General features: G+C 40.4%; 1 protein-coding gene and 1 pseudogene across 1 annotated transcript in view; both read right to left on the reverse strand.

Annotated features, from left to right (window-relative positions):
• Positions 1–11,714: 11,714 nt before the first annotated feature.
• Positions 11,715–27,358, reverse strand: part of LOC130040161 (ras-related protein Rap-1b-like) — a 55,896-nt gene continuing 40,252 nt past the window's right edge. The window contains 6 exon segments of the mRNA XM_056132203.1: positions 11,715–12,319; positions 12,321–12,399; positions 12,562–12,753; positions 13,046–13,121; positions 18,572–18,648; positions 20,576–20,666. Of these exon segments, the coding sequence (XP_055988178.1) occupies positions 11,842–12,319; positions 12,321–12,399; positions 12,562–12,753; positions 13,046–13,121; positions 18,572–18,648; positions 20,576–20,666 (993 nt within the window). The 3' untranslated portion in view covers positions 11,715–11,841.
• LOC130023442 (uncharacterized) lies at positions 16,281–16,488 on the reverse strand (annotated as a pseudogene).

Below are 27,358 nucleotides of genomic sequence, written 5' to 3' on the forward strand. Positions count from 1 at the left end.
CGCCCCAAAGCCAACCCTTGGCTTTCTCTGCTTTGTCAGTGGTGGTATTCCTTTAGGATTTGCAATTTCATTGGTATCCTTTTACACATATTATCTGTTTTAGCCCTTCATTCTCATGATTGAATGAAATAATTTATGAATGATCAACATTCTTGCTCAACTTTTAGTAGGAGGAAACCATAATGGGGAGACAGGGTTGACGAAAGAGATGGGCTCCAAAAAAAAGAGAATAATCTAATTTTTACAAGTTCTTTGAAGATCTGCTGCTTCTCAATGCCACTCTTTATCAAAGCACTCTACAAGTTTCCATGGATTTTTGCACATTCCACCTCACTCCCTTCCAGGACTGCTATTCACGTGATGTGGTCCAGTCATACTAACATTTTCCAATTTCTTCAGGGATTTTTAGCAAATGTTTTGGTTCCCACCTCACTGATTACTGATTAATTTTAATCAAGGAAAGAGAATTCATAATTATTTTTAGAATGGACTGAAGCAGTTTTGCTCCTTGAGACCTGGCAGTATTTCTCATTTATTTCCTAGAGTAACTTAATGGAAGACATACAATGATCCTTCATTAAAGATGCATGAGAATGTCAGCAGGCTCTGCAGAACGAGATGTGGGACCAATTCTCAGGTCTGCTTCTTGCTAGCTTTGTGACTTCGAGCAAGACACTTAACTTCAATTCCTGGAGTTAAAATCAGGCTGAATTGCTCCTTGTCTCAGGAGCTTTGTGATAGGATTAAATGAATCATGCCTACAAAGCATTTGACACAGTCCTTGATCCATAGGTTGCTGTCAAAGATGGTTTTTAAAATTATTATTAAGACTGTATGTCAACCACCTACTGTGCGAAAAGACATGTACCAATGTTTCACATGCATCGTCTTCATTAAACTTCATGTCAGCCTTACCAAGTGGCAGATATGGTATTTATTTTATGATAAAAATGCTGAGATTTAGATAGGTTTAGTAATTTGCCTTTGGTCCACAGTTAGCTTCAGTGAAAAGTTAGTGAATACATGAATACTTAGGTTCCTGATGTACATGGATTTTTCATTTCTTCTTCCCAGATTCTGATCTTTGGTTTCCACAGCTCCAAAAATTGAAGGCTTCTTTCCAATTTAGCTTCTTATCCTTCCCTCAGCAAGCTCTGTATTCCTGCCAACTTACTGTTTCAATGTTTGAGGAACATTTTCTCCAACATTTTCTATTTGTGTTTTCCCCAACACCTATTCATTCATTCATTCATTCATTCATTCATTCATCCAACCAATGACTCTTGAACACTGTAGCTGAAGTTGGCTGGGCTAAAAAGTTGAGGAGGTTGGGACTTTGCTTTGAAGGAAGTTATAAGACAGCAAGGATTATGTAAAAGGATGCTATCATGAAATATTGTTTAGATCCAAAGATAACAGGTTATTATATATCAAGATGTGCTATGAGAGGAATCACCCAGAATTTTTGAAAAGAGCTAGTCAGTTTATGGGCTGAAGTGATAGTACAATGGGTAGGACATTTTCCTTGTATGTGGCTGACCCTGGTTCGCTCCCTGGCATCCCATTTTGTCCCCCAAGCATTGCCAGGAGTAATTCCTGAGTGTAGAGCCTTAACACTCTCCCTCAAAACAAAGGAAATGAACAGTCATTCAGAGTTCCCCAGCAACTGTGGAGGTCTCCAAAGGATTCACACACTCATCCCTTAGGATAACAAGTCATTTAAAATATCATCTGTGCTCAAAGAGCATAAAGTTAGCTTACAGCAAGACTAGTCAAGCAAAAACATTCATACACCCCATTGCTTTCTTTTCTCATCTTTTTCTAACTCCTGAGGAACAGAAACCGAAGAAAGTAATGGAAGAAAAGCCTGCATTTCAGGTTTCTCACGTAACACAAGTCTTACTTAAGGAGGAAAAGAAAATTAAGGTTGTAATCAAGTGTGGAGTGAGGAATGTTGTATGAAGGGCAATCTGCTATCTGAATGCAGTGTGGTGCCAAAAAGCATACTAAATTTTATGAACTAAGAGTGAGCAGAAAACTCAGATTGTGTACATGTTTCTTTTAGGGCAAGAGATGACCACATTTTATTTATTTATTTACCCTTTTACTTTCTTTATTGAATCACTGTGAGATAGACCCTTACAAAGCTGTTCATGATTAGGTTTCAGTCATATAATATTCTAACACTCATCCCTCCACCAGTGTTCATTTCCCAGCACTAGTGTCCCCTGATTCCCTCCCATCACCCCCAATCCTCCACCCCTGAGCCTGCTTCTATAGTAGGTGCTTTTCTTTGCTCTCACTGTCTCTGTCTCTCTCCAGAACACATTTTAAAGCAACAGTGGGAGCCCCATGAGTCTGCTTTCTGTTTACAGCAATTTACCCCATGAATCCAATTTACTCAACATACATTTGTTATAGTTATTATTCAACATAGAACTATTGTTCTACAATAGAAATTAAGATGGAAACTATACAATATCTGATGGGAGAACCAAAAAGTAGTGTGCTATTGACTGCCTGGAATTTTCTCTTTATTCTCTTCACTCCTGACATGGATTCCACTCTAAGACCAAGGTCAGTTACAGCTCAAGGTCAGTTCCAGACCAAGATCAGTCTTCCAGCCCAGGATATTTCTAGTATTCTCTGGATATTTCTAGTATTCTAAATATCTAGCTTTCTCTAGATAGTTCTAGTATTCACTTATATTCTTTTATATTTATTCCATATCTTTATATTTATTACATTTTTATTTATATTTTATTTAGCTTACATTTTATTTATATTTATTATATTCTTTTATATTTATTACATGAATATTTAGTATTCTAAATATCCAGGCTTCTCTGGATATTTCTAGTATTCACTTACATTCTTTTATATTTATTACAAGTCCTCTCACTGACTATTGCTCATTAGAAATTCCAGATGGTCACTTTTGTGAATATTCCTTCAATAGGGATGTTCTTGGGGTTATTATGTGCCAATCATACTTGGTCTTTTTATTTTTTAGATTAGATTTTTATTATTAATTTTTAGCCTTTGCGATTTAGAATACTGCTAGTAGTAATGTTACAGGAGTAGATGTTTTTACACACTGCTCCCCCCCCCCCACCAGAGTTTTAGCATCCTGCACCATTGTCTCCAGGTCCCCTCTCACCTCCCATCCCCTTTCTTAGAAGAGCCTGTTCTATAAGCAGATTCTTAGGGTCTATTATCATTGGCTGTTTTTCTCTCTTTTTTTTTCACTCCCTGATATGTTTATACTTCATATACAAGAAAGATAATTGGGTATTTTTCTTTTTCCCTTTGATTCATTTAAGTTTATAGGATGACATCTGCTCTGGTTCAATCTATATTATAGCAACTTGGAATGTTCCATATATATGTATATATGCTGAGTAATATTCCAGTGTATCTATATATCACAGTTTCCTAGTCCATTTCTGTTTGGCATTTAAGTTTCCAGATATTGGCTATTGTGAATATAAGCTTCAATATTTTCCTCACGCTTTCTAGGCCGTGTTAATCCAGTTAGTACAGTGAATCCCAAAGTTGAATGCACAGACACAGCTCCTGTGTGTCAGGCTAGTTTGGTCTTTTTGCCAGCTGTCTATTGTCCCATTGCTATTTCTGGCTGGAGCGATAGCACAGCAGGTAGGGCGTTTGCCTTGCACGTGGCTGACCTGGGTTTGATTCCTCCACCCCTTTCAGAGAGCCCAGCAAGCTACCGAGAGTATCCTACCTGCATGGCAAAGCCTGGCAAGCTACCCATGACATATTCCATATGACAAGAACAGTAACAAGTCTAACAATGGAGACGTTACTGGGTCCGCTCAAGCAAATAGATGAAAAATGGGAGGGTAGTGCTACAGTGCAGCAGTGTTATTTCTAGAGATCATCTTCCCTGTGCTCAGGGCACACCCTCACACCACTCCCCATGATGATGTCTTACATCTGCCAGAACTGCCAGTACCAATGACCATAAATTGGTTGTCTTACTTTTATCATGGGTCAGTAGTTTAAAACTCTAACATCATGCATTTGCCCAATATCTTTGTTTCAGAGGTTGGTAAGGGAGAATCTATTCCCTACCTCTCATCTCCCCTTTTGCGACCTCTTCGACTTCACTGGCATTTCTTGATTTATATCAGTATCACCCTAATCTCTACCTTTGTGTTGGCTCGAGGCCCTATATAAAAGGCCCTCCCGTTGATCATCGATTTGCTCGAGCGGGCCCAGTAACGTCTCCATTGGAGACTTTGTTGTTACTGTGTCTGGCATATCGAATACTCTCGGTAGCTTGCCGGGCTCTCCGAGAGGGGCGGAGGAATCGAACTCGGGTCGGCCATGTTGGCCGCTTGTAAGGCGAACGCCCTACCGCTGTGCTATTGCTCCAGCCCACCTTTGTGTTGGCATGTACTGCATTCTTTTCTGTGTCTCAATATCCCATCATCATATATTTTATTAAAATTTTCTTATTAATTGCCTTTATTGTTATGAAATCTCTAACCAATAATGCTCTGAAAGTCATGTGGTGCTGGTGCTGGGGATTGAACCCAATGCTTTGTACATCTTTTTTTAATTAAAAAAATTTTTTTTATTGGTGAAACACCATGAGGTACAGTTATAGACTTACAAATTTTTGTGCTTCGGTTTCAGTTACACAATGATCAAGTACCCATCCCTCCACCAGTGCCCATCCTCCAGCACCACCGGTCCCAGCATCCCTCCCACCCCCCATCCCCCCATCCCACCCTGCCTCTAAGGCAGGGTATTCCCTTTTGTTCTCTCTCTCTCCTTTTGGGTCCTGTGATTTGCAAGAGAGGCATTGAGTAGCAATAATGTTTGGTCTATAGTCTACTTTCAGCATGCTTCTCCCATCCTGGGAAGATCCTCCCAACACCCTTTATTTGGTGCTCCCTTCTTTATCTGAATTTCCTTTTCCCCTAGCACATGTGACTGGCCTCCAAGTCATGGAGCAGCAAAATTCCTGGTACTAATCTTGGCCACTCCTGGGTGTTAGTCTCCCATTTTGTTATTTTATGTTCCCCAGATGAATGCATTCTTTCTGTGTTTATCCTGTTCTTTCTGACTCATTTCGCTTAACATGATACTTTCCATGTAGTACAACTTGCATGTAAATTTCATGGCTTCATCTTTTCTAACAGCTACTGTACATTTAAGGTACCACTTGAGCCACCTACTATGACTCCTACCATTTCCTTTTTATATGGATTTCAGTTACCTTGCACTTGGAACACACCTGACCCCAGTATGACCTCATCTTCATTGAATAACCTGTGCAATGACGCTATTTCTAATCCAGGTCACATTGAAGTAATGGGGGTTAGGATTTCAACCAAGTTTTTGGGAGAAGACACAGTTCAACCCATCACAGTCAATTCTGGTGCCTCTTCACTCTTCCTGAAAGTTTTTGTTACTAGCTGACCCTTGTATGCACTAGACAGACACTGGCTCTAATGAGGACCCAGGAACTTGCACTAGTGTTTGAGCCATTGTTGGCACTTTTCTTCATTTCTTTTTTATAAACAGCTCTTATATCTTTATGCCCTTCCCTCCACACCCTCCCCCCCCCCCCCCCCCCGCTCTCACACACACACATACACACACACTTACTCTGGCTCTTCATCTCAACCTTAGTTCCTGTCTCTGAACTCTAGTCTTCTGGTACATCCAATTTCAACCTTCCCCAATTCAGTAGCCTTTGATTTGGCTTTTTCTTTTGGCACCCAGTTTCATATTTTCCCATATTCCAGTCTTATTAAATCAAACTTTGACCTCCATCCCTGGTCAGAATCTTGCTCAGGCCAGCATAGCTTCTTCTCAAGGCCACTGACTGCATATGACAAGTGTTCAGTGACACACACTAAAACTCCAGAACCCCGTGGGGGAAGTATTAGCTCTTATGGCAGAACCTATGTGTCCAGGACAGTGTTTCCTCTTCCTTTGGAGCATGCAACTGGATTGTAGGTGCCAGCATCTGGGCCTTTGGGATGACAAGGGGCCTGTTTCTGATTAATAAAGTGTTAAGTACAAGGTATTTGCTTACCTAAAGGTGTAATTCACAAAGCTTGATGTCATCCTCCCAAGTCCCCCTTCTTCTCTTGCTTTTTGGGCACTGAGACCTTGACAGATCTCATGGGGGGGGGGGCGTAAAGTGAGTGGAACTACAGATTAGAAATAGTTTGAGTTCCTCAGGTAGTGTTGACTGCTGCTCACTGAATTTTAACCTTGAATGCTTCTACTTGAGAAAAAAATAAATTCTCCTGCCCGCAGGCATGCACGTGTGTGGGGGTGATGGGGTGGTGGTAGGGGAGAAATTTATTAAGCAGCTAGATATAATTTCCTAGATAAAATCTTTGAGGAAAAAAATTTGAGTATTTTTTTCTCACAATTAGGTTTCTCTATTCTTCCTTCTCAACTTTATCTCTACCTCCAGCTTGCCTGTTTTGAGGAATAAGGAGAGTTATTCCCTCCCTGCCCTCATCTTTCTCTCTCTATCAACTTATAAGAGCTCTCCCCATATGTGTTGTTAGTGCCCTTTAATTGGTGGGATGAGGATCCAGGGTTATGTTGAAAAATTTATTGTTGATAAAGCCTGCACTCTAATTTTAGTTTTTCCTCTCTCTCATTTCATTATTTTTGTAAATGAAAAGGTTACATTTATATGTGAGAGTGTGTTTACATATATGTAGCACTGTTGCACTGTCTTCCCATTGTCCATCTATTTGCTTGAGTGGGCACCAGTAATGTCTCCATTGTGAGACTTCTTGTTACTGTTTTTGGCATATTGAATACACCACGTGGAGCTTGACAGGCTCTGCTGTGCAGGTGGGATACTCTCGGTAGCTTGCTGGGCTCTCCCAGAGGGACAGAGGAATCAAACCCAGGTAGGCCGTGTGCAAGGCAAACACCCTAACTGCTGTGCTATCGCGCCAGCCTGTGTACATATATAGAGTATATATGTTTTAACTTATCAACCATAGCTCCCTGAGACATTTTCTGATATTTTTTCGGTCTCTATTTCCTTTCATTGATAACATTCAGAGAATTTAGGATTATAGACTCACCTCACTTTATTGTCCTTCTTACTTAATTTATTTTTATATAGTGCTAGGATCAAACTATTTAGCTTCATCCTCAGACTCTCATGCTCCGTCGTCCTTCTTAAGCTTCCTATAGGAATCTGTTGGCAGTGTGCTGCCACCTACTCTGCATACAAAGAGCTTGTCTCTTTCTGGCAGTGGTCATGACCCCATTTTGCACAGAGATAATGAGTGTCAACTGCCATCAATTAAAATCTCCCCTCTGAGGGGTGTCCCCCAGGTTTTTTGAGGTCTTTGACCAGGTCCAGGTGTCTCAAATGTTGGTCCAGATAAGTGACTAAAATCTTCAGGTGAAAGTTCACTATCTCAGACAATTTTTCTGCAAAGACAAGGAAATCCAGAAGGTTTTATGAAGGATTCATCAATAGTTTATGATTTTTGGATCTATTAAGACTTCTTTATGTATATAGGAACCTCAGTAATGGCCAGAGAAATAGTACAGTGGTTAAAATATCTGCCTTGCATCAGGCTGACCTTAATTTGTCCGCAGAACTGCTTATAATCTCCTGAGCACCACCAGGAATGATCCCTGAGCACAGAGCCAGGAGTAAGTCCCAAGCCCCACTGGGTGTAGCTCAAATACCTTGCCCTCACATACAAAGAAAAATAACCTCAGAAAGAAAGGGGAAGCCTTTATCCAGATTAAAAGTCTTCGAGTGCCCTTAGGCTTCAGAAAATCCACTGCCAAATCAATAGATGAAGGTTTTATTTTCTAAGCTCTTGAAAAATACTAAGAATTTATAACACAGACAATTACCCAAGAAGCATAGATGCTTCTGTCTAAAATTTAGTTTCCTTGTCTGCCTATACATGCTGATGCTGAGAGATTGAACTTGGAGATCCTGGACCCCATATGATTTACACTTACAGAGTCTCAAGTGTCTGGATGCCAATAACTACCCTCAGGTAAATGATTCTCTAATGTGCTGGCAGCACATTTTCAACAAGGCTTTTCAGAAAGGGTCACTTTATGGGCAGAGAAGATAGGTTTTGTTCTTCAGGCCATTGCATAGAGGTGGGAGATAGAAGACCTTGTGACAGTGGCAAAGCACACACATTGCATTGAAAGTACTAACTCTTAACCTTGATTTTATTTAACGGGGAAGACCCTGCAATCCACTCATCCCAGAGTTGTTTTTTTATGAACACATTTTTATTGAGACAGTTAGTTTGTAAATGATTCATTTTAAGTATATAACACTGTAATTGGAGATCTGTGTACTCTATATTGTGATCACTCTAGAAGTTTAGTTTTCACCCATCACCATTCAATTGACCCTTTTGACCTCTGCATACCCACCCACCTCCTTCCCTGTTGGTTCACTGCCAGATTAGTGGACAAAGATGTGTTGTATGTGATAGTGGTATATTACTCAGTTATAGAAAAGGATAAATCTCACATTTGTGACAACATGAATGGACCTTGCAGAGATTATTATGCTTAGTGAAATAAGTCAGACAGAGGAGATACGATTTGATTTCATTCAGATAAAGAATAGAAAGAAATAGAGTAAGCAAATAAGACAAACACAGACTTTTAGATACAGACAACACCTGTTGCAGAGTTTTTAAATTTTTAAAAATTTTTTGGCTTTTTGGGTCACACTCAGCGATGCACAGGGGTTAATCCTGGCTTTGCACTCAGGAATTACTCCTGGCAGTGCTCAGGGGACGAAATGGGATGATGGGAATCAAATGCAGAGATTTGAGATTTGCACAGCGGTAGGGAGTTTGCCTTGTGCGCAGTCAGCTCAGCCGAGCTGGGTTCGATTCCTCCGCCCCTCTCGGAGAGCCTGGCAAGCTACGGAGAGTATCTTGCCCACATGGCAAAGCCTGGCAAGCTCCCCGTGACGTATTCAGTATGCCAAACACAGTAACAACAACAAGTCTCAAAAATTGAGACGTTACTGGGCTTGCTCAAGCAAAATCGATGAACAATGGGAGGACAGTGGACAATTTTTTAATTAAATATTTTATTAAATAATAATGGCAATGTGCTAGGCATGCCCTAGATCTATGTCCAAAGTACTTAAAAGCCTGTTTACTTTTTTCCTTTGTCAAATAATGCCTCTTGTCTCTTTTACTGTGTCTTGAGTGTAGCTCAGTTGCCTCTTCTTGAGAAACTGACCACCTCCAACATCCATGGCAAGCCCCCTCTGAGACCTTCCAGGACTCTCTCATTCAGCTTCCCTCCTTGCATTAATCTATGTCCCTCAGGGAAATTCATGTCCTGCAGAAAATCTTGAGCTCCTTTTCCCTGGTTTTGCAGAAAAGTTAACTGAGACAATGTGCCTAAGTGAGACTGGATATCAGGGACACAACCAAGATAGAATCAGATCTTTGGACACCAGAATCATATGCTCTCATGCAAGGGCTGTATCTGCTTGGTCATGTAATAGAAACATGCATTTCCTGTTCCCTCTGTAGAAACTTCCTGGGACTGGAGACCTCTTTGGAGCACAGATACTTGGAGATCCTGAAGCAGAAAACAAATACCGTGGCATGCTGCCTTTTTTCATGAACAAAAATATTAGAATTTTATTAACTTTTTCTTTTGATTATTTCAGTTCTTTTTGTTTTTGTTTTCTCAGAATTTCTGCACCTTGGCACTTACTGGAATTAGGGGCCAGGTAAGTCTTGTCTGTGGAATTGAATTCTGCATTGTAGGTAGTTTAGGAAAATATCTTGATTTCTACCCACCAGATGCAAAGAGCATCCCTCTCCCTTAGACAATCAGAATCATCTCCTGACTTGATTGCATGTCCCCTGGAGAACAAGCCTGGCCCTGGTTGAGAACCATTTCTCTAAGCTGGAATCAATTCCTGTATTTACCTCTCTCTCCAATTTAGTAAAACTCTCATGGGACAACTGCCTTGTGCTCAAACCACCCCCCATATCACCCCCTATCATCCCTCCACTTCCTTTCTCTCCCATTATAAGAAATCAGAGCTATGAGGACGGCCACTTACAGGAAACCATAAAATCATTCTCCCGCTCACTCACCTTGGCAGTGAAGATAACACAATCAGGTTACAAAGGCAGGGTTTTTGGAACTTCAAAGCTGAACCGAGGGAGTGGAAGGACAGAGCCAGGGAGCTGAGGTCTTATCTGTAGCTCGAATGTTCTCACTCTTATCAGCACAGAAGGGGACCCTGGGTGGGGGGCAGTCAAAAGGCCAGGTTGCTTTCTATTCTTCACCTGTCCTGAATCCAAATAAGAATAGGAATAAGGAAGGAAAGCAAAGTAGGAAGAAGGGTGACAAAAAGTGGATTAGGGTGGGTGAGTGAGTATGTACTCTATATCCCGCTCCCATTCCTACAATAAGCCTTCCTGACCTGGATTATACTGCAGAGCTTGTGGACCAAGGAACCTGAAACTTAGACATCTCAGTGTTAGTTTCATGAATATCATTATAATACAACCTATACCTTACCTGCTGTTTTTTTTTTTAATAATGCAAGCCCTTGCATGGCAATCCAAATTTATTGAACTACTGATGCTAAGTTATACAAAATTGCACCACTTTAATTAAGGCTTTTAGTTTACATTTGGCCACCTCCAAGTAGTTGTAACATTAGGTTGGTCAATTTAAATACTCTGGCTCCCTTTTGGATAGACACACAATCTTGACACCCAAACGTTAATGCATACAAAGCAACAAGGAATTGTTAAATAAAACAGCAATAGTTACTGCAACTTAGGCCTTGTAACGAATTAAACATGATTAAAATTACTTCCCACATTCACATCCACAGTACTCTTCCACCATTTAACATCTCAACCAAAATGTTACACATGTGAAACAATCACTAACAGGCAAACGTACTAAACCTGTATATTTGGTATTGCAAATACACTTATGCGTGAGCAAGCAAGGGATTCATAGTGAGAATCTACAGTTGCAGAAGTCTGAAAATGATTTACAAAAATTGTCAAATCACTAAAAAACTATTTGAAAATATACACTTCTTGTTGTAGACCCCCACTATACATATAACTATAAATATTGTTCCCTATTTAAACAAAAAAGAAAACATATAATAAGAGATTTGAAAAGCCTGGACATTTCCTTCCCAACAGATATTAAAGGCAAAGTCTTTAATCTAAGACATTATACTGAAAAGACTATCATATTTTAAAGACAAGATCACTGTCTCCACAGGTTTTTAAAAAATTAAAAGAAATATAGCTGTGTTAATCAAAGCACTTATTTGTATAATATAATGATAATGACTTTAATTTCTTAAAAATTTACAATAAACTACAAGTATCAAAGAAGCAAAATTATCTGGAGTAGTCTATATAGGAAATCTTTGGACTTTCTTTAATTATGCTAAAATAGTGGTGCTTTTAGGATTTACATTATTGTACTCTCCAATACAAAGTATGGGGCATGTTAAAGTATACAGTACACCATTTTCAGACATAAAACATTGTTGGATGAAAAATGTCTCTTAGCACTAATACTGGATTGTAGCCTCTGGTTTGACCAGTTGTATACTCTAGGACTATTATATAAGTAAAAATCTCTCTTGTGATACTGTAAAGTGATTGGAATGTGCAAACTGATGTGAATCTGCCTCTTAAAGGGTACCACAACAGGAAAGTCCATTTAAGATGTTGGTAGGTTTAATAAAGTTGGAATGCTGGCACTGTTGAATTGGGCAACAGTTCTTCAGACCTGGCTCAGAGCTACAATGCATTTCGTGTATTAAAGCAGCTGACAGGAGGACTTTTTGCCAGCCTTACTATGCACTGGAGTTTTTCTGTTAACTTGCCACACTAGGTCATAAAAGATCTCATTAACATTTATTTTTGATTTTGCAGAGGACTCTAAGAATGCACAGTTGTTCCATTGTCTTGCTCGATTTTGACCTTGTTCCTTTCCTACAATTCTTCCATCTTCCAAGTCACACTTGTTACCAACCAGAATCACTGGAACGTCATCAGTGTCTTTAACTCGAAGAATCTGTTCTCTCTGATCTTGTAAATCATTACATGTAGACTGTGCTGTGATGGAATACACTAATGCAAAGCCTTGTCCATTTTTCATGTACAAATTCCTCATTGCTGTAAATTGTTCTGCTCCTGCGGTATCCAAGATTTCAAGCATACATTGTTGTACATCTACTTCAACTTGCTTTCTGTAAGAGTCTTCTATTGTAGAATCATGCTTCAACAAAAATTCTTTGAACAAACTGTGCAGTCAGAGCAGATTTTCCTACGCCTCCTGAGCTGAGAACCACACGCTTGTATTCACGCAAGGTGCAAATGTGTCAAAGGCTAGTAAAGAGAGGGTGGGAAGGAAGCAAATCACCAACTTAACCATAGGATGAGTGCTTTCTGGGAACTTCTCACGCTGTCACTGGGTGCTCTCGCCAGCAGCGCGGAACCCTGTGCTTGGGGGCTCTGCTCCTGGCCGCCCCCTTACCTGCTGTTAAGGGAGGACCTTCGCTGAGTAGCGCTGAGTGAGGGAAAGCTGTTTTGAGGCCATCTACTATAGGCAATGAAACCCTAAACATAAATAGCTGCAACTGCAGTCGAGCAATAAGAGTCTTTACGAGATCACTTTGCCAGAGTTGAGGGTAAATCACTTGTAGAGGTTTGGGCAAGTAAGAAGAACCTAAGAGGATAATTAAAGTTACAGAAACTTTCTATAATTTCCAATAAGTTAAACTGTATTTGATATATCTTATGTGCAAATAAACTCATCTCATAAACTCTGGAATAGGGGACCTATTTTAAAGTTGAGAAAATGGAGGCCCTGAAGTGTTTAGTAACTTTCAAGTCACAGAGCAAGTTGAAAGATAAACTGGGAACTGAATTAGAGAGCCCCATTTTAGCATGCATGCTCTAAATCAAGGTGCTGTCTATCCATAGCTCAGAGGGGTCAGGATGCTAGATAGAAGAAATACCATGAACTTGGGTATTGTTTGAAGGAAGAGCAATGGACTCAGTCTTGTAGATGTAATATTTGGCCTGCGAGGAGGCCTGGAGGATGAGGAAGCAGTTTAGCCCTAAGCAATGATCGCAGAAGTGTGGGTAGATGGAATCACGGATTTGGAATTATGGAAAGGGATTCATGGACAGTAAGAATACACTGAAAAGAGAATGGGAGAAAGAATAAAAAAGAAATCCATCTGCATAATGAGAGGTTCATTGGAAATTCAAGGGAGTTTCAGGAAGGAGGGCACGGTCACCAGAGACAAAAGCTATAAAGAAGTCTATTAAGATAAGAGATAAAAAGAGGCATTGTTCTTCACTAGTTTCACGGTTTCTTCTTGGTTTCCCCACGCACATGGAAGCCTTCTTGAGATCAAGAAATGCATGCAACTCTTCTTTAGATTCCTCCCAATGTTCAGACTTGTAGAAGGCCTCTTACATGTTAATGGGTGCTTGGGTTCTTGTTGACCTTTTTCATTATAGAGACAATGAGTTTACATTTAAATTGTGCACATCTGTTGAGGAGGATATTCTGAGTGCCTACAAAACTAGGTAGGTCCTAATTGTTGATGCATATGAGCAGCGACTGCAGCTTCTTGATCTTCTCCTGAATAATCAGGACAAAGTGAAATCTTTTGACTACTGAAGACCATCTCTATGCTTGATTTTTCACTGAACTCTTTTTTGTGTGCTTGTAGTGGGTGGGAATTTGGATTAATAGTTTTGGCTGTAGTACTCAAGTAGTAAGATTGTATTTAGCAATGTCAGTAGAGCTGAGAATTGAACCCAGGATCTCATACATTCAAAGGTATGTGTTCTACCAGTTGAACTACATGTACACTACCCCTGACATTTGGAACATGTAGCTCAATTCTTACAACGTGGGTATTATACCTTAATTATCTAAATGAAGTAATTGTGAGAAATATTTGCTTCTATTATGGGCTGGAGCGATAGCACAGCTATAGGGCATTTGCCTTGGAAGTGGCCAAAATGGCCAACCTGAGTTTGATTCCTCTGCCCCTCTCGGAGAGCACGGCAAGCTACCAAGAGTATCTCGCCCGCATGGCAAAGCCTGGCATGCTCCTCGTGACGTATTTGATACGCCAAACACAGTAACAATTGTCACAATAGAGATGTTACTGGGCCCACTGGAGCAAATTGATGAACAATGGGAGGACAATGACAGTCAAGGGCCATGCTAGTATATGAGATACTGTCAACATAATTATCCAGACCCATCTGACCCAGAAATCTTTAACAAAACCTGCCACATGAACTGATTGCTCCTGTCTCATTTTAGGTGGCATCTTCATTTTGGTGAACTTCACAGCAACAGTTTTTTACGCTCCATCCACCATATTTTGCATATTTTTATTTTTTATTTAGTAAATGATTTTCAGTCATACAACACTGCTATACTACATGCATCATTAGAGTGTCAGAATTCCTTCACCAATGTATCTAGATAACCTCTCACTTCCCTTATCCTACATTGCTCCATTGCAAACTCAATTCTGTAGACAACTCTCAAATTCTATTGTTAATGGTAAATTTTTTTATTCTAATACTATGTTTCTTTTATACTTTTCATTTATTTTATTGGCCATGTCCAGCTGTGCTCAAGACTTATTCCTGACTCTGTCCTCATGATGCTCAGAGGGGCATATTTAGTGCAAACCACAAGCGAGTTAAACATTGAAAACCCTGTAGTACCTTTCTGGCCCTGTACTTTATGAGAGAGAGAGAGAGAGAGAGAGAGAGAGAGAGAGAGAGAGAGAGGAAGAGGAAGAGAGAAATTTCATTTGGTATTTTCCCTTCTCCTTTTAATCACTTCTCTCAGTGTGATACTACCCAGTTCCATGGATGTAGCAGAGAACATCAGGATTTTACCTTTTCTTATTGTTGAATTGAATACGTTTTTGTTTATATACCAGAGTTTTCTTTATCCACTCATCTGTTCTTGGGCACTTGGGTTGTTTCCAGATATTGGCTAATATGAATGATGCTGCAGTGAATGTAGGAGTGCAAATATTTTTACAATTGAATATTTGTGTGTTCCTGAGGAAGATGCCCAACTAGTTAAATCTGACTCCATTCTTAATTTAAAACCTCTGTGTTGTTTACCAGAGAGACTGAAGCAGTCAACATTCCTATTGACAGAAGATGAATTCCTTTTCCTCCATAACTCCACATACATCCCCACCATTGCTTGTTTCTGGCTTTTTTAAAAAACCACACTGGAAAAGCTCATCATTCTCCTGCTTCTGCACTCAGGGATTACTCCAGTGGTGCTTTGGGGACTATATGGGATGCTGGGGATCATATCTGGGTTGGACATGTGCAAGGCAAGCACCCTACCCACTGTACTATTGCTCTAACCCTATTTCTACTCTTTTAGTTTTGTGGCATATTCACTGGTATGATGGTGTATATCTCATTGTAGGTTTGATTTGCATTTCCCTGATGATAAGTCATAAACTTTTTTAAAAACCAGAGCTTCTTATCTATTCTCTACACATATATTTTCATTTATCAAACTTTCTTTCTTAGAATTTTGCCTTCAAACGATAGCTACGATCATTTCTCTGAATTCATCTTACTGTTATATTTCTTCAGAGTTGTTATTTTCAGAAAGTAAGAAGTAAAATGCTGTCCTCAGTACACGTATCTAGATTTTTATCATCTGAATCCTTTTGTTTTGGGGTGGGAGGCAAGTCAAATTTTCCCTCTGTCCAGTTGTACCTTATTTCTTACTTCCCTGGATTCCCTATTCTAATTTTGTGCACCCTGTATTATAGGGTGGGAATTAATGTGCCTTAGTTCTCCTTCTCTTTGGTGCTCAGAGTGCATACCTGTGTTCTGTAAGTTTTAGTTTTCCTCCCCCTTTCATAAGGATTCAAAGACTTTCCAAGACCTCATTAAAAGATTCTAGTATTTTTCCTCTGAGTACTTAGTACCCTGGGTATAGATGACTAGGTATGCATTCTGCTTGATATTTTGTTCCATTCTTTCACTTGACTGTTGATGTCTTAGAGAACAAGGATCATGTAACCTTCCAGTTCAGAGTAGAAGCTGAGCCACTCCATTTAAAATAAGTGAGTGGATTAAAAATTTTAAGTCTTTACTTTTTAATTGAGTATTGTTTTTCACATTATATATATTTCAAGTGTATAGTCTTGGATATCTATGTACTGCTTTTCTTTTTCTTGGTGCACCATTTATGGAAGTACTGTAATTCCAGGTTGATGAGTGGAATAGATGGAGCAAGTCCCTATTCCTAATTTCCTAAATTCCTATTTCCTAATCCAAAAAATACATTTCATATGTTCTCCTCAGATAGAGAATATATCAGTTATTAAATTAATAAGAATAGATACTACACTTGATCTTAGCCAAAAGGGCGAGAAGCAATATCTATATACTACTTTATGTTCACCACCTAAATTCTACTTTCTAGCCTTCACCAGAGTCAACCCATTTTACCCAATTTCCAAGTCCCATTCTCCTTTTCCTTCTATTTTGTTCTTCTCCAGTGAATGATTTTTGAGGAATAGTCTGCACTGGAGCAATAGCACAGCAGGTAAGGCATTTGCTTCGATTCCTCCACCGAGGTTCGATTCCTCCATCACTCTCAGAGAGCCCGGCAAGCTACTGAGAGTATCTTGCCCGCATGGCAAAGCCTGGCAAGCTACCCATTATGTATTCGATATGCCAAACACAGTAACAACAAGTCTCACAATGGAGACGTTACTGGGCCTGCTCGAACAAATTGATGAACAATGGGAGGACAGTGCTATAGTGCTACAATCTACACTGAAATGTAGGAAGCAGTGGGATGGCATGGGGACTCCACAGAGAGGTGGTATCGCAGTGATCTCACAAAAAAATGTCTTCTTGTCTCTTGGAGAGGCACTTAGGATACCCCGCCTCTGCTTCCAGACAGTGATAATCCTGCCAAACCTGTCTGGGTCAAAGCCTTGCCTTGAGTCTCATCTTTGGAGTTCAGATTTCTTTTGGCTTTGACTGAAGCAGGAAACACTTCCACTGTGAGGTTCCCCTCTTGTGTGCTGGCAGAGAACAGAAAGCCAGATGGAAAATACCTCCAGCCCTGAGCTTGGCTGGAAAGCGAGGTGGGTGAGCATGAAGGCCATCTTTCTCTCTCCATTTAAAACATATTTGGCAGGGACAGTAATCCAGACAAGTGCATCTGAAGTGTTGTAAAAATTAGCAGGACTTGGGGATGAAAGGAAAATAATTGAGATGAAGACAAAGCAAGCTATCGCCTCCTCAATTATCTTTCCTCTCCCATCCAAACAAAGGGATGCATTCTTGTTTTAATGGAAACGCAATGCCTTTACTGAAAGGAATGTCCAATAATGGAATGTTCAGGCAGCAAAACAATAACGGAGAATTGGGAGGCAAGTAGGCCCTCCAGGGGCCACCACTTACTTTTCCTGCTGGTGGGAGCAGCCCCTTAGTGTGTGATGTAAGACCATGAACACTTGATGATCTCATCTAAAAGAGAGGAAACAGTCTCTGAAATACAAGAAATCTCACAATCATTCTTCTTCCTTCCACTGGTTAGAAAGTACAGTCACTGCTCTGGCACCTTTTTCCCACTGGAAATAAGCCCTTTCCCTCCCAGACCTTTCATCCTAGTTGGGGAGGGAGAGAGTAAATGCATGACTGTAGCACTGTAGCACTGTCCTTTCATTGTTCATAGATTTGCTCGAGTGAGTCCAGTAATGTCTCCATTGTGAGACTTGTTTTTACTGTGTTTGGCATATTGAATATGTCCAGGTAGCTTGTCAGGCTCTACCCGCTGGTGAGAGAGATACTCTCAGTAGCTTGCCAGGCTTTCTGAGAGAGGTGGAGGAATTGAACCTGGATCTGCTGGGTCTCTGCATGCAAGTCTAACACCCTACCTGCTGGACATGACTAAGAAGAGAAATCAGGCACTGTGCTATAAAGAAAATAAGAGGGGGGGACTGAATAGAAGGTACTGATTTTGGGGGGTAATGGTGGGGTAATATGTGTTATTTTGAGAAGGATTGTGGGAGAAAAGGATAAAGATAGAATTTATCAATGACCTAGCATATATATGTGTGTGTGTGTGTGTGTATATATATATATATATATATATATATATATATATATATATATATATGCTTTTTGGGTCACACCTGGCAATGCATAGGGCTTATTCCTGGCTCATGCACTCAGGATTTACTCTTGGCTGTGCTCGGGGGGCCATATAGGATGCTGGGAATCGAACCCGTGTTGGCACGTACAAGGAAAATGCCCTACCTGCTGTGCTATCGCTCCAGCCTCAAGCCTATATTTCTTGCATAACCCTTATAATGCAATGAGATCCTCAGGGCTTCTCTCAGAGAGGCTTCTCTCTTTTGTGGTTCCTTCTAAGAAGCAGCCAAAAACTGCTCAGAGAAATAAAAATGCCTGGAAATAGATTTCTCTGGGATCTTTAAAGAAAATACCTGGAACCTTCCAGTGACAACTCGAGGATGGGGCTGAATGAGGGCGGACTCCACCCTGGGAGTGGTTAACAGCTGTTCTGAAAAGTCAAAACACAGGTCGTTTACACTTTAAGGAAGTAGGTGCACTTTATCGGTACAGTTAGCAAAGGTAAACATAGCCATGTCTTTTGATGATTCTCGGAAGCCGTTCACCTGGACAATAGCAATGTGCAAGGAAATGCAGCAGTCTTCAAATATTGGGAAGAGTGGCAGGTGGCAGGGGAATCAGCCTTATTTGGATCAGCTATGGTGAGGTGAGAGTGAAGCAAGCATCAGGTTGTTGGTCGGAAAATGCTCATAATCCCAACAAACTAACAACAATATGAGATTTCCAATGGTAGGAGAGAAACACTACATGGCATCACTAGAACCACCTGCTAAAGGATCCTCTTCCATCAGATTAATGAGGATTCAAAGCAGGAATACACTTTAGAGTGAGAGTTGGAACTATATGAATGGTTTCCGACCTTGGTGATACATCAGAATCATGCCAGAACCCAATGTTGACATCTAATAGTATGAACTCTTGGATTCCTTTAGTAATTGAAGATTTAAGGTACTGATGGGAACTTCCATATACAATTACACATTTTTCTCATAACTTGGATAGCATCATGTCTCCTGGGAATTAGCTAACATGATATCTGCAATTTGGCTGGGTTCTACATATAATAAATTTATTTCAATAATCTTTTGGTGAATTATATTCAGTGTGCTGGACATTGAGCATGTACAAAAGGTTCTACATGGTGTCTGATGCATGGCAGACACTGAAGGTTCCTAATTGTCATACCTCTCTCTCAGCACTAGGGAAAAGAAATGGAGATTATAGTAAAGATGTCTCTGCTATTTTTCTGTTTCCAGCAAGAGGGACTGTAGTTGAATTATTTGTAAACTGCCATGAGAAGGACAAAAAGTACAGAGGATAGAGATTTTGATTTGAGGTTTTGTTTGGCAGAAAAATTCCAAGGGGAACTAATGGGGAGGGCAAACTACAGAGAGACATCCTGACTCATTTGGAGAGTAAAGTCTTTGCTACTCAGCCTTGTGGGTGCTGCTTCTGTGAGTGGTCTACTTACCATTTCAGAGTTTTGACAGAGAAAGCTTAACTTGGAACCAAAGTCTCTGGGCAGGAAAATGGAGAATTTTGCCAACATGCTCATTGGAACCTCCCTAATGACTAATTTTTTTTCCCTGTCGCAGGACCAGATCATGGTACTATATCTCATGTTAACTTATTTGAATTACCAACAAGTGGCTGGAAGTCATAGACAAATCATCCCCACTGTGTGCACCAGCCTACTGCAGTCATCCAGCAGCAGATTTCTAAAATTGTTCCTAATCTAAGTTGCACAATTAATCTCTTTTTCAGAGACCAGGAATCATGACTGAAAGGTATAGTTTTGGTGTCTAGAATGGATTTAAACTCTGTAAGTCTCAGGAGGAAAGGAAGGAAAAAGGCTTTGATGATTCTATGGTTAGATCTAACACTTAATAGATGTTAATACCCAGGATTTAGGCATATCAGTTCTTTGGTATCAGTGTATTTCCATTATAAACACAAAAAGTCAGAGTTTCAGAGGTACTTGGCTAAGATACATGTACCTAAGAAACCAGTTTTTTAGTAGGTGTATGATATAATCCTAAACCAGCTTGCAAATGCCCTACCCGCTGTGCTATCACTCTAGCCCCAAAGTACTACTTATTTTTAATGCCCTTTGGAATAATCTGGGAAAAAAATTAAAATACCGAGGTCAGCATTTTACTCCCAAGAAATTCTTGTTTTGTTAACTTGAGGGTACATCCTGGGTCTTTGATTCCTTTTTGTTTTGATTTTGGGGGCCACAACCACCAGTACTCAGGGGTTACTTTTGGATTAGTGCTCAATTGTTCAGAAGTTTCTGCAGAACAGAGCTGGGAGACTGGTGTCAGGGGTCAAAGCCAGGATCCTTGAATGCAACGTACTCTCCAGCTCATTGAGCATTCTTCCTAATCCTGGGCCTTCAATTGTTTTCAAGATCCCTAACTGAGGATTGAAGATGTACTGGTCCCAGAACTGCAAAGTGGGAGAAGCAAAAGCTCAAATAGTAGAAAGGGGGGCTGCAGAAATTCAGCTCTATAGGGGAACTGGGGCAGCATATGACAAGGGACCCAAGGAACAAACAAAACTGGCTCTGAATCCCAGGCCTAATATAAAAACAATGAATGGAACCCAGGAAAGGGAGACTGTATTGTTGGCAGTAATGAAGAAGATGAACACAAAGCCCAATAAGACTCCAATTAAAAACTGGGCTCCAGAGAATGGAGGACAGCAGGAGGATGTAAAATATTTGGGACCTAGAAGGAGCCCAAGTGAATTTAAGATTTCCATAGGAGGCTGTCCCGCTATCCTAAAAACATATTAAGCTATAATCTTGGGAATTATATAGGCAACAATGCTAATGAGAATGATAATAAATGTTCTGACATTAGTTAAGTGAAAAAAAAACTCATAAATTCATTTTACTTTATAGTCTATAGGGGTTTGAATGATGTATTCATGTTAAAAGATGTATTCATATTAGAATTCCTTAAAAGATATATTCATGTCAGAGTTCCTAGGACCTAAGATTATGATCTTATTCAGAAAATCGGTCTTGGTGGCTGTAATTGAGGCAGGGATCTTGACATGAGATCATCCTTTTGTATTTGAAGACAATAACCTAGTGACAAATGTGCTTATAAGAGAACAGTAGGTTTGAGGGAGGAAGTTAAGGGCACAGGAAGACAGAAAAAAAAGACTAAAATGGTGTTTCACAAATATATATATATATATATATATATATATATATATATATATCTCCTCCAGAATCTGGAAAGTCAAGGAAGAAGTTCCTGCTTCCTGAGCTTCTTCAGAAAGCACAACTCTCTCAATATCTTGATTTTATATTTTGGGTTTCTAGAAACCCAAGGAACTATATTCTTTTATTTTTATTTTTATTTTTATTTTTTTATCCCTTTATTTTATTTTATTTTACAGTTGTAGATTTACAATTTTTTGTGCTTTGGTTTCAATTATACAATGATCAGATACCCATCCCTCCACCAGTGCCCATTTTCCACCACCATGGATAATATCCCTCCCACCCCCATCCCCCCATCCCCCCTGTCTCTGTGGCAGGGCAATGCCCTGTGTTCTCTCTCTCCTTTTGGGTGTTGTGGTCTGCAAAAGAGGCATTGAGTGGCAAACATGTTCAGTCCATAGTCTACTTTCGACATGCATCTCCCCTCCTGGGAGGATCCTCCAAACATCCTTTATTTGGTGCTCCCTTCTCTATCTGAACTGCCCTTTCCTCTAGGATACCCGGCTGGCCTCTAAGTTATGGAGTAATCCTCCTGGTGCTGATCTCAGCTATTCTTGGGTATTAATCTCATACTTTGTTACTTTATATCCCCCAGGTGAATGCAATCTTTCTATGTCTATCCCTCTCTTTCTGACTCATTTCGCTTAGCATGATACTTTCCATATTGTACCACTTGTATGTAAATTTCATGACTTCATCTTTTCTAACAGCTACATAGTACTCCATTGTGTAGATGTACCAAAGTTTCTTTAACCAGTCATCTGTTCTTGGGCATTCAGGTTTCTTCCAGTTTCTGGCTATTGTAAAGAGTGCTGCAATGAACAAACAAGTGCAGATGTCACTTCGACTATACATTTTTGCCTCTCTGGGATATATTCCCAGGAGTGGTATTGCTGGGTCAAATGGGAGCTCAATTTCTAATTTTTTGAGAATCGTCCATACTGTTTTCCAGAAGGGCTGAACCAGTGGACATTCCCACCAACAGTGAAGGAGTGTCCCTTTCTCGCCACATCCACGCCAGCATCGGTTGCTTTTGTTCTTTTGAATGTGGGCCAGTCTCTGAGGTGTGAGATGGTATCTCATTGTGGTTTTGATCTGCATCTCCCTGATGATTAATGATGTAGAGCATTTTCTCATGTGCTTTTTTGCCATTCGGATTTCTTCTTTGAGAAAGTTTTTGTTCATTTCATTGCCCCATTTTTGGATGGGGTTGGATATTTTCTTCTTGTGGAGTTTAACCAGTATTTTGTATATCCTGGATATCAACCCCTTGTCAGATGTGTATTCGGTGAATATCCTTTCCCATTCTGTAGACTGTCTTTGTATTTTGGTCACTGTTTCTTTGGAGGTGCAGAAGCTTCTTAGTTTAAGATAGTCCCATTTATCTATCTCTGTTTTCACTTGCTCGGCCAGTGGCGTGGCATCTTTGAAGATACCATTAGCTTCAATGTCGTGGAGGGTTTTGCCAACTTTATCTTCAATGTACCTTATGGTTTCTGGTCTGATGTTGAGGTCTTTAATCCATTTTGATCTTACTTTTGTACATGGTGTTAGGCAGAGTTCTGAGCCTATTTTTTTGCATGTAGCCGTCCAGTGATGCCAACACAATTTATTAAAGAGGCTTTCCTTACTCCACTTCACATTACTTGCACCTTTATCAAAGATTAGATGAGCATATGATTGAGGGGAGATGTCAGTGTATTCAACACTGTTCCATTGGTCTGCAGTTCTGCCTTTGTTCCAGTACCATGCTGTTTTAATTATTACTGCTTTGTAGTACAGTTTGAAGTTTGGGAGGTTGATTCCTCCCATTTTCTTTTTCCCAAGAATTGCTTTAGCTAAGGAACTATATTCTGTTGTACTAAGCTACTCAGTTTGTGGTCGTTCATTGTGCAGTCCTAGAAATTGAACTCATCACTTTTGGGCACTAACAACTCTGGGGCTGTCAGTCTTATTTATTCCAATTCATTGACAAGCTGAGAGATTCTTAATGTTTTGCAGATATTGCAATGGTGAACGCAAATACACACCCAGGAAATCTGGTTCCACAACTTAAACACACAGGTGACAGCATTTGGTTCCGTATGTTGGATTCTGGGGACTCAGCAGGGTTCTACTACACAGGTTCCACAGGGGTCCTGCTTGGTGCCTGAGTTTTTGAATTCCTTTCGAGTCAACTCATTTTAAAGGTCTTGATTGAGTCAAGAACAGGAGAGGGTCAAAGCAATGTTTTAAAAATGGAGGGGACAGAGAAGATAATAAGAGGGAGTAAGGCACGAACATGATGTTTAGCTGGTTTTGATACTGCTTGTTATGCCCTACATATCACTGGGAGTGACACCTGAGAAGAGACTCGGGAGTAACCCTTAAGTAAAGCTGCATGTAGTCAACCCACTGCTCAATAATGGAGGCAAAGTTCACACAACACGAAAGTTACCAAGTAAAAGTGAATAATCCAGAGCTGGTTGGTACCCCAATAGTACTTTACAGTCATTTCCTTAACATGGAGAATTTTTATCATCTCAAAAAGACCTGTATCCATTAGGTGGATGCGTCTAATTCTCTCTCCACTCCACTCAATTTATGTTTTATCTGGAGTGTTATAAATAGCTCACATAAAAGAAGTTTCCATACTATGGTCCTTTGCATGTGGTTTCTTTTTCTTAGGCTAGTGTTTTCAAGGTTCCTACACATAACAATGAAGAATATACCAATACTTTATTCTCATTACTGTTGAATAATAGATTCAGGCACACCTTGTTTTATTGCACTCTGCTTTATTGTGCTTTGTGGGTGCTGTTCTCTCTCGCTCTCTCTCACTAACAGATTGAGGGTTTGAGGCAGCCTTCCCTTGAGCAAATCATGCTTACCAAGTACTGATCACAACCAGTTCCAGAATACAACAAGCAGGTGACTTCTAGTAACGGTTGCTGCTAAGTACAAGAAGGAAATAATGAACAGTTCATATGAGTGTATCTTATACGGTTTTGTGTGGCTCAGAAATGCTCATCTTATTATTTTTTTTCTCTTTGGGTCACACCCGGCGATGCACAAGGGTCACTCCTGGTTCATACACTCAGGTATTACTCTTGGCGGTGCTCAGAGGACCACATGGGATGCTGGGAGTTGAACCTGGGTTGGCCGCATGCAAGGTAAACGTCCTACCCGCTGTGCCCCTCATCTTATTCTTGAAAGCCAATATGATCATATCACAGCCTTGTCTAAACTTCTTCCATGGCCACCTGCTTGGTTAACCTGGTTCCTGCAGCCTTTCCCAAGTACACTGCCCCCTACTCTTTTCTTAGAATCTGCTGTACACATTTGCTCCTGGTCTTCTTAATGATTCCTGCTCAACAGTACCTCGGTGTTTTTTTACTTTCTCTGCTAGCAATATCTTTGTTTCCTGTTCAGTTGGTGAAGTTAAATCCTGCACTAGGCATTTCTTCTGCATGAAGTCCTCGCCACCCTCCATTTCCCCCCACCAATTTTTATTTAGGCACTGTGATTTAAAATACTATTAATAAGAAAGCATCAGTTGTACAGTATTCCAACACTTAATATCCAGAATCAGTCAGTTTTCTTCTACTAGAGTATTAAAGTCCCTTTCCATCCCATACCTGTTAAGGGTATGTACTTTATATTCCTTTATATGTTCCTTTATATTCCACATATGAGATAGATCTTTCTGTGTTTGATCCTCCCTGAGTTGACTCAGCATAATGCCCTCTACTTAGATCTCTGTGGTAGCAAATTGTATTATTTTATCTTTTTTGATAGCTGAGTAGTATTTCATTATGTATTTGTACCACTATTTTTTTTCTCAGTTAAAAATAGACAATTTTATTGTGGGAAATTTTGAAAGCACAATTTACTTCATAATTTTGAATGTGGGGATAGTGGTCCAATGGCATTTTCATAGCACTTTATTTTTATCCATATAATGATTTTGTATTTGGCTTTGTTTTGGGGTCACACCCAGGGTTCTCAGGAATTACTTCTGGCTCTACACTCAGGGAACACTCGTGGTGGGGCTTGGTGCACCTTATGGGGTGCAGGGGATGAAACCTGTGTTGGCCACATGCAAGACAGGTGGCTCTATCCACAGTTGTACCACTATTTTTTAAAAAAATGTAGGAGTACTTATATTTATTCAGCCACTAAATAAGTTGACTGAAGCAGGCATGAACTTCACATTACTTAATTTTTTTTTTGTTTATTGAATATCTGTGAGATAGACCATGACAACAGTGTTCATGATTGGGTTTCAGTCATACAATGATTCAACACCCATCCCTCAATCAGTGTACATTTACCACCACCAGTGACCCCCATTTCCCTCCCACCATCCCCCAAAACCCTACTCTGCACCCCAGCCTCCCTCCGTTTTTGTGCATTATGGTTTGCAATACAGGTACTAAGAGGTCATCGTGTTTGTTCAGGGCATTCAGTATTATTACTGGGATGGTAAGGCAGGAGCAGTTTTTTAACTGGGTGGCAACTTTCCTGAGTACACTGCCTAAGTCACTGTGGATGTGACTGCTGAGGCTTCGGCAGAAGGAGGAAGGTAGCCCATCCCAAACCCAAGAAAACCTGGAGATTTCAGACACAAAACCCACATACCCAAATTTTTAGCAGACCCAAGTAAGGTCTGTCTTGAGATGGTGGAATCAGGCTGGGAGCATGGCAGTATTTTTGGATTGTAGGAGCAAGTGGCTGCCAGGGGCTCTTCCTGGGCAGGCACCAGACTGACCTGCCTCTCTTCAATTTACCCCGATCTGTTCAGTCTTGTGTGGGTCCGAGATTTTAACTGTGTCTTTTGATATTTTTTTGAGATTTATTTATGGGTCTCTGAAACAAGGCCGAAAAATGAGCTTGTATATCTGAGCTGGAAGCAGTTTGTGGGCATGACTCCCACATACCTAACTTTTGGTAGTTTCGTTTCTCAGGAAACTTGGTCCAAAGTTATTGGAGCCTGGCCAGGGGCACAGCGACAATTGGGGGTATCACAAAGCCTGAAGGCACCATCAGGCTGCTGATGCACTCACCCCACAGGTTCAGGTTGACCTGTTGGCGGCACCATTTCTTTATTAAGTCATCTGGGTTGTTTACAGATCCTGCTACTGTGAATTGGCCTGCAAGGAACATTTTCACCCTCCATCTTATCTTCAAAGCAGTGATGGCTTTTGATCCTCATCATCTCCCAAGCAGATCTTAGGCAAGCCTCCTTCACAAGCCCATTTCTGTAAGCAGACGGTCAAGAATGGGTTTCACTTATTTCTATTCTATGCCTAGGCTTGCTCTCAATCCTTGATGAATGAATGAATAGATGAATGGACAGGCAAGACATCTCAAAGCTTAGGGTAGGTAAGGCAGGGAATCGCCATATGTGAGGGTGTACCAGTTATGCCTGTTAAAACTGGTTCTGTACTGTGAACATACTTACCTTTCAGACAAATACTTGGGACTTTACCTGGATCTCCAAATCCTTTTAGTAAAGCAGACAGCTCAGGATAACCTCACTTAAGAGGCTGAACCTCACTGGAGGCTGAATCTTTATTCCTGAGCTTGCCTGTCATGATTATTGAAACAAGGGCTTACTGTCAGCAATCTGTTCATTTTCATCGAGCGTTAGGTGGGTTGCGAAGAACTAAGAAACCGTTCTTGCTCTGCAGGGGTTTCTGTTTCTTGGAGAGAGCCCACAGAATTGCTGTGCAGAAGAACGTAAACAATAAAAATAGAAATAACGACACTTTATGGAGGACTGATGGTGGGCTTGGTAGTGCTCAGGAATCAGCAGATATTATCATACTCTCAATAGACATCCACAGTCAGCCCTGTCAATAACCGAACTTGGATGAGGAGGGAACTGAAGCTCAGGGAGAGGCACAGTAACTTTACCTAGTAT

Source organism: Sorex fumeus, unplaced genomic scaffold (genome assembly GCF_029834395.1).
Source record: "Sorex fumeus unplaced genomic scaffold, SorFum_2.1 ptg000002l, whole genome shotgun sequence".
In the NCBI taxonomy this organism is placed as follows: Eukaryota; Metazoa; Chordata; class Mammalia; order Eulipotyphla; family Soricidae; genus Sorex; species Sorex fumeus.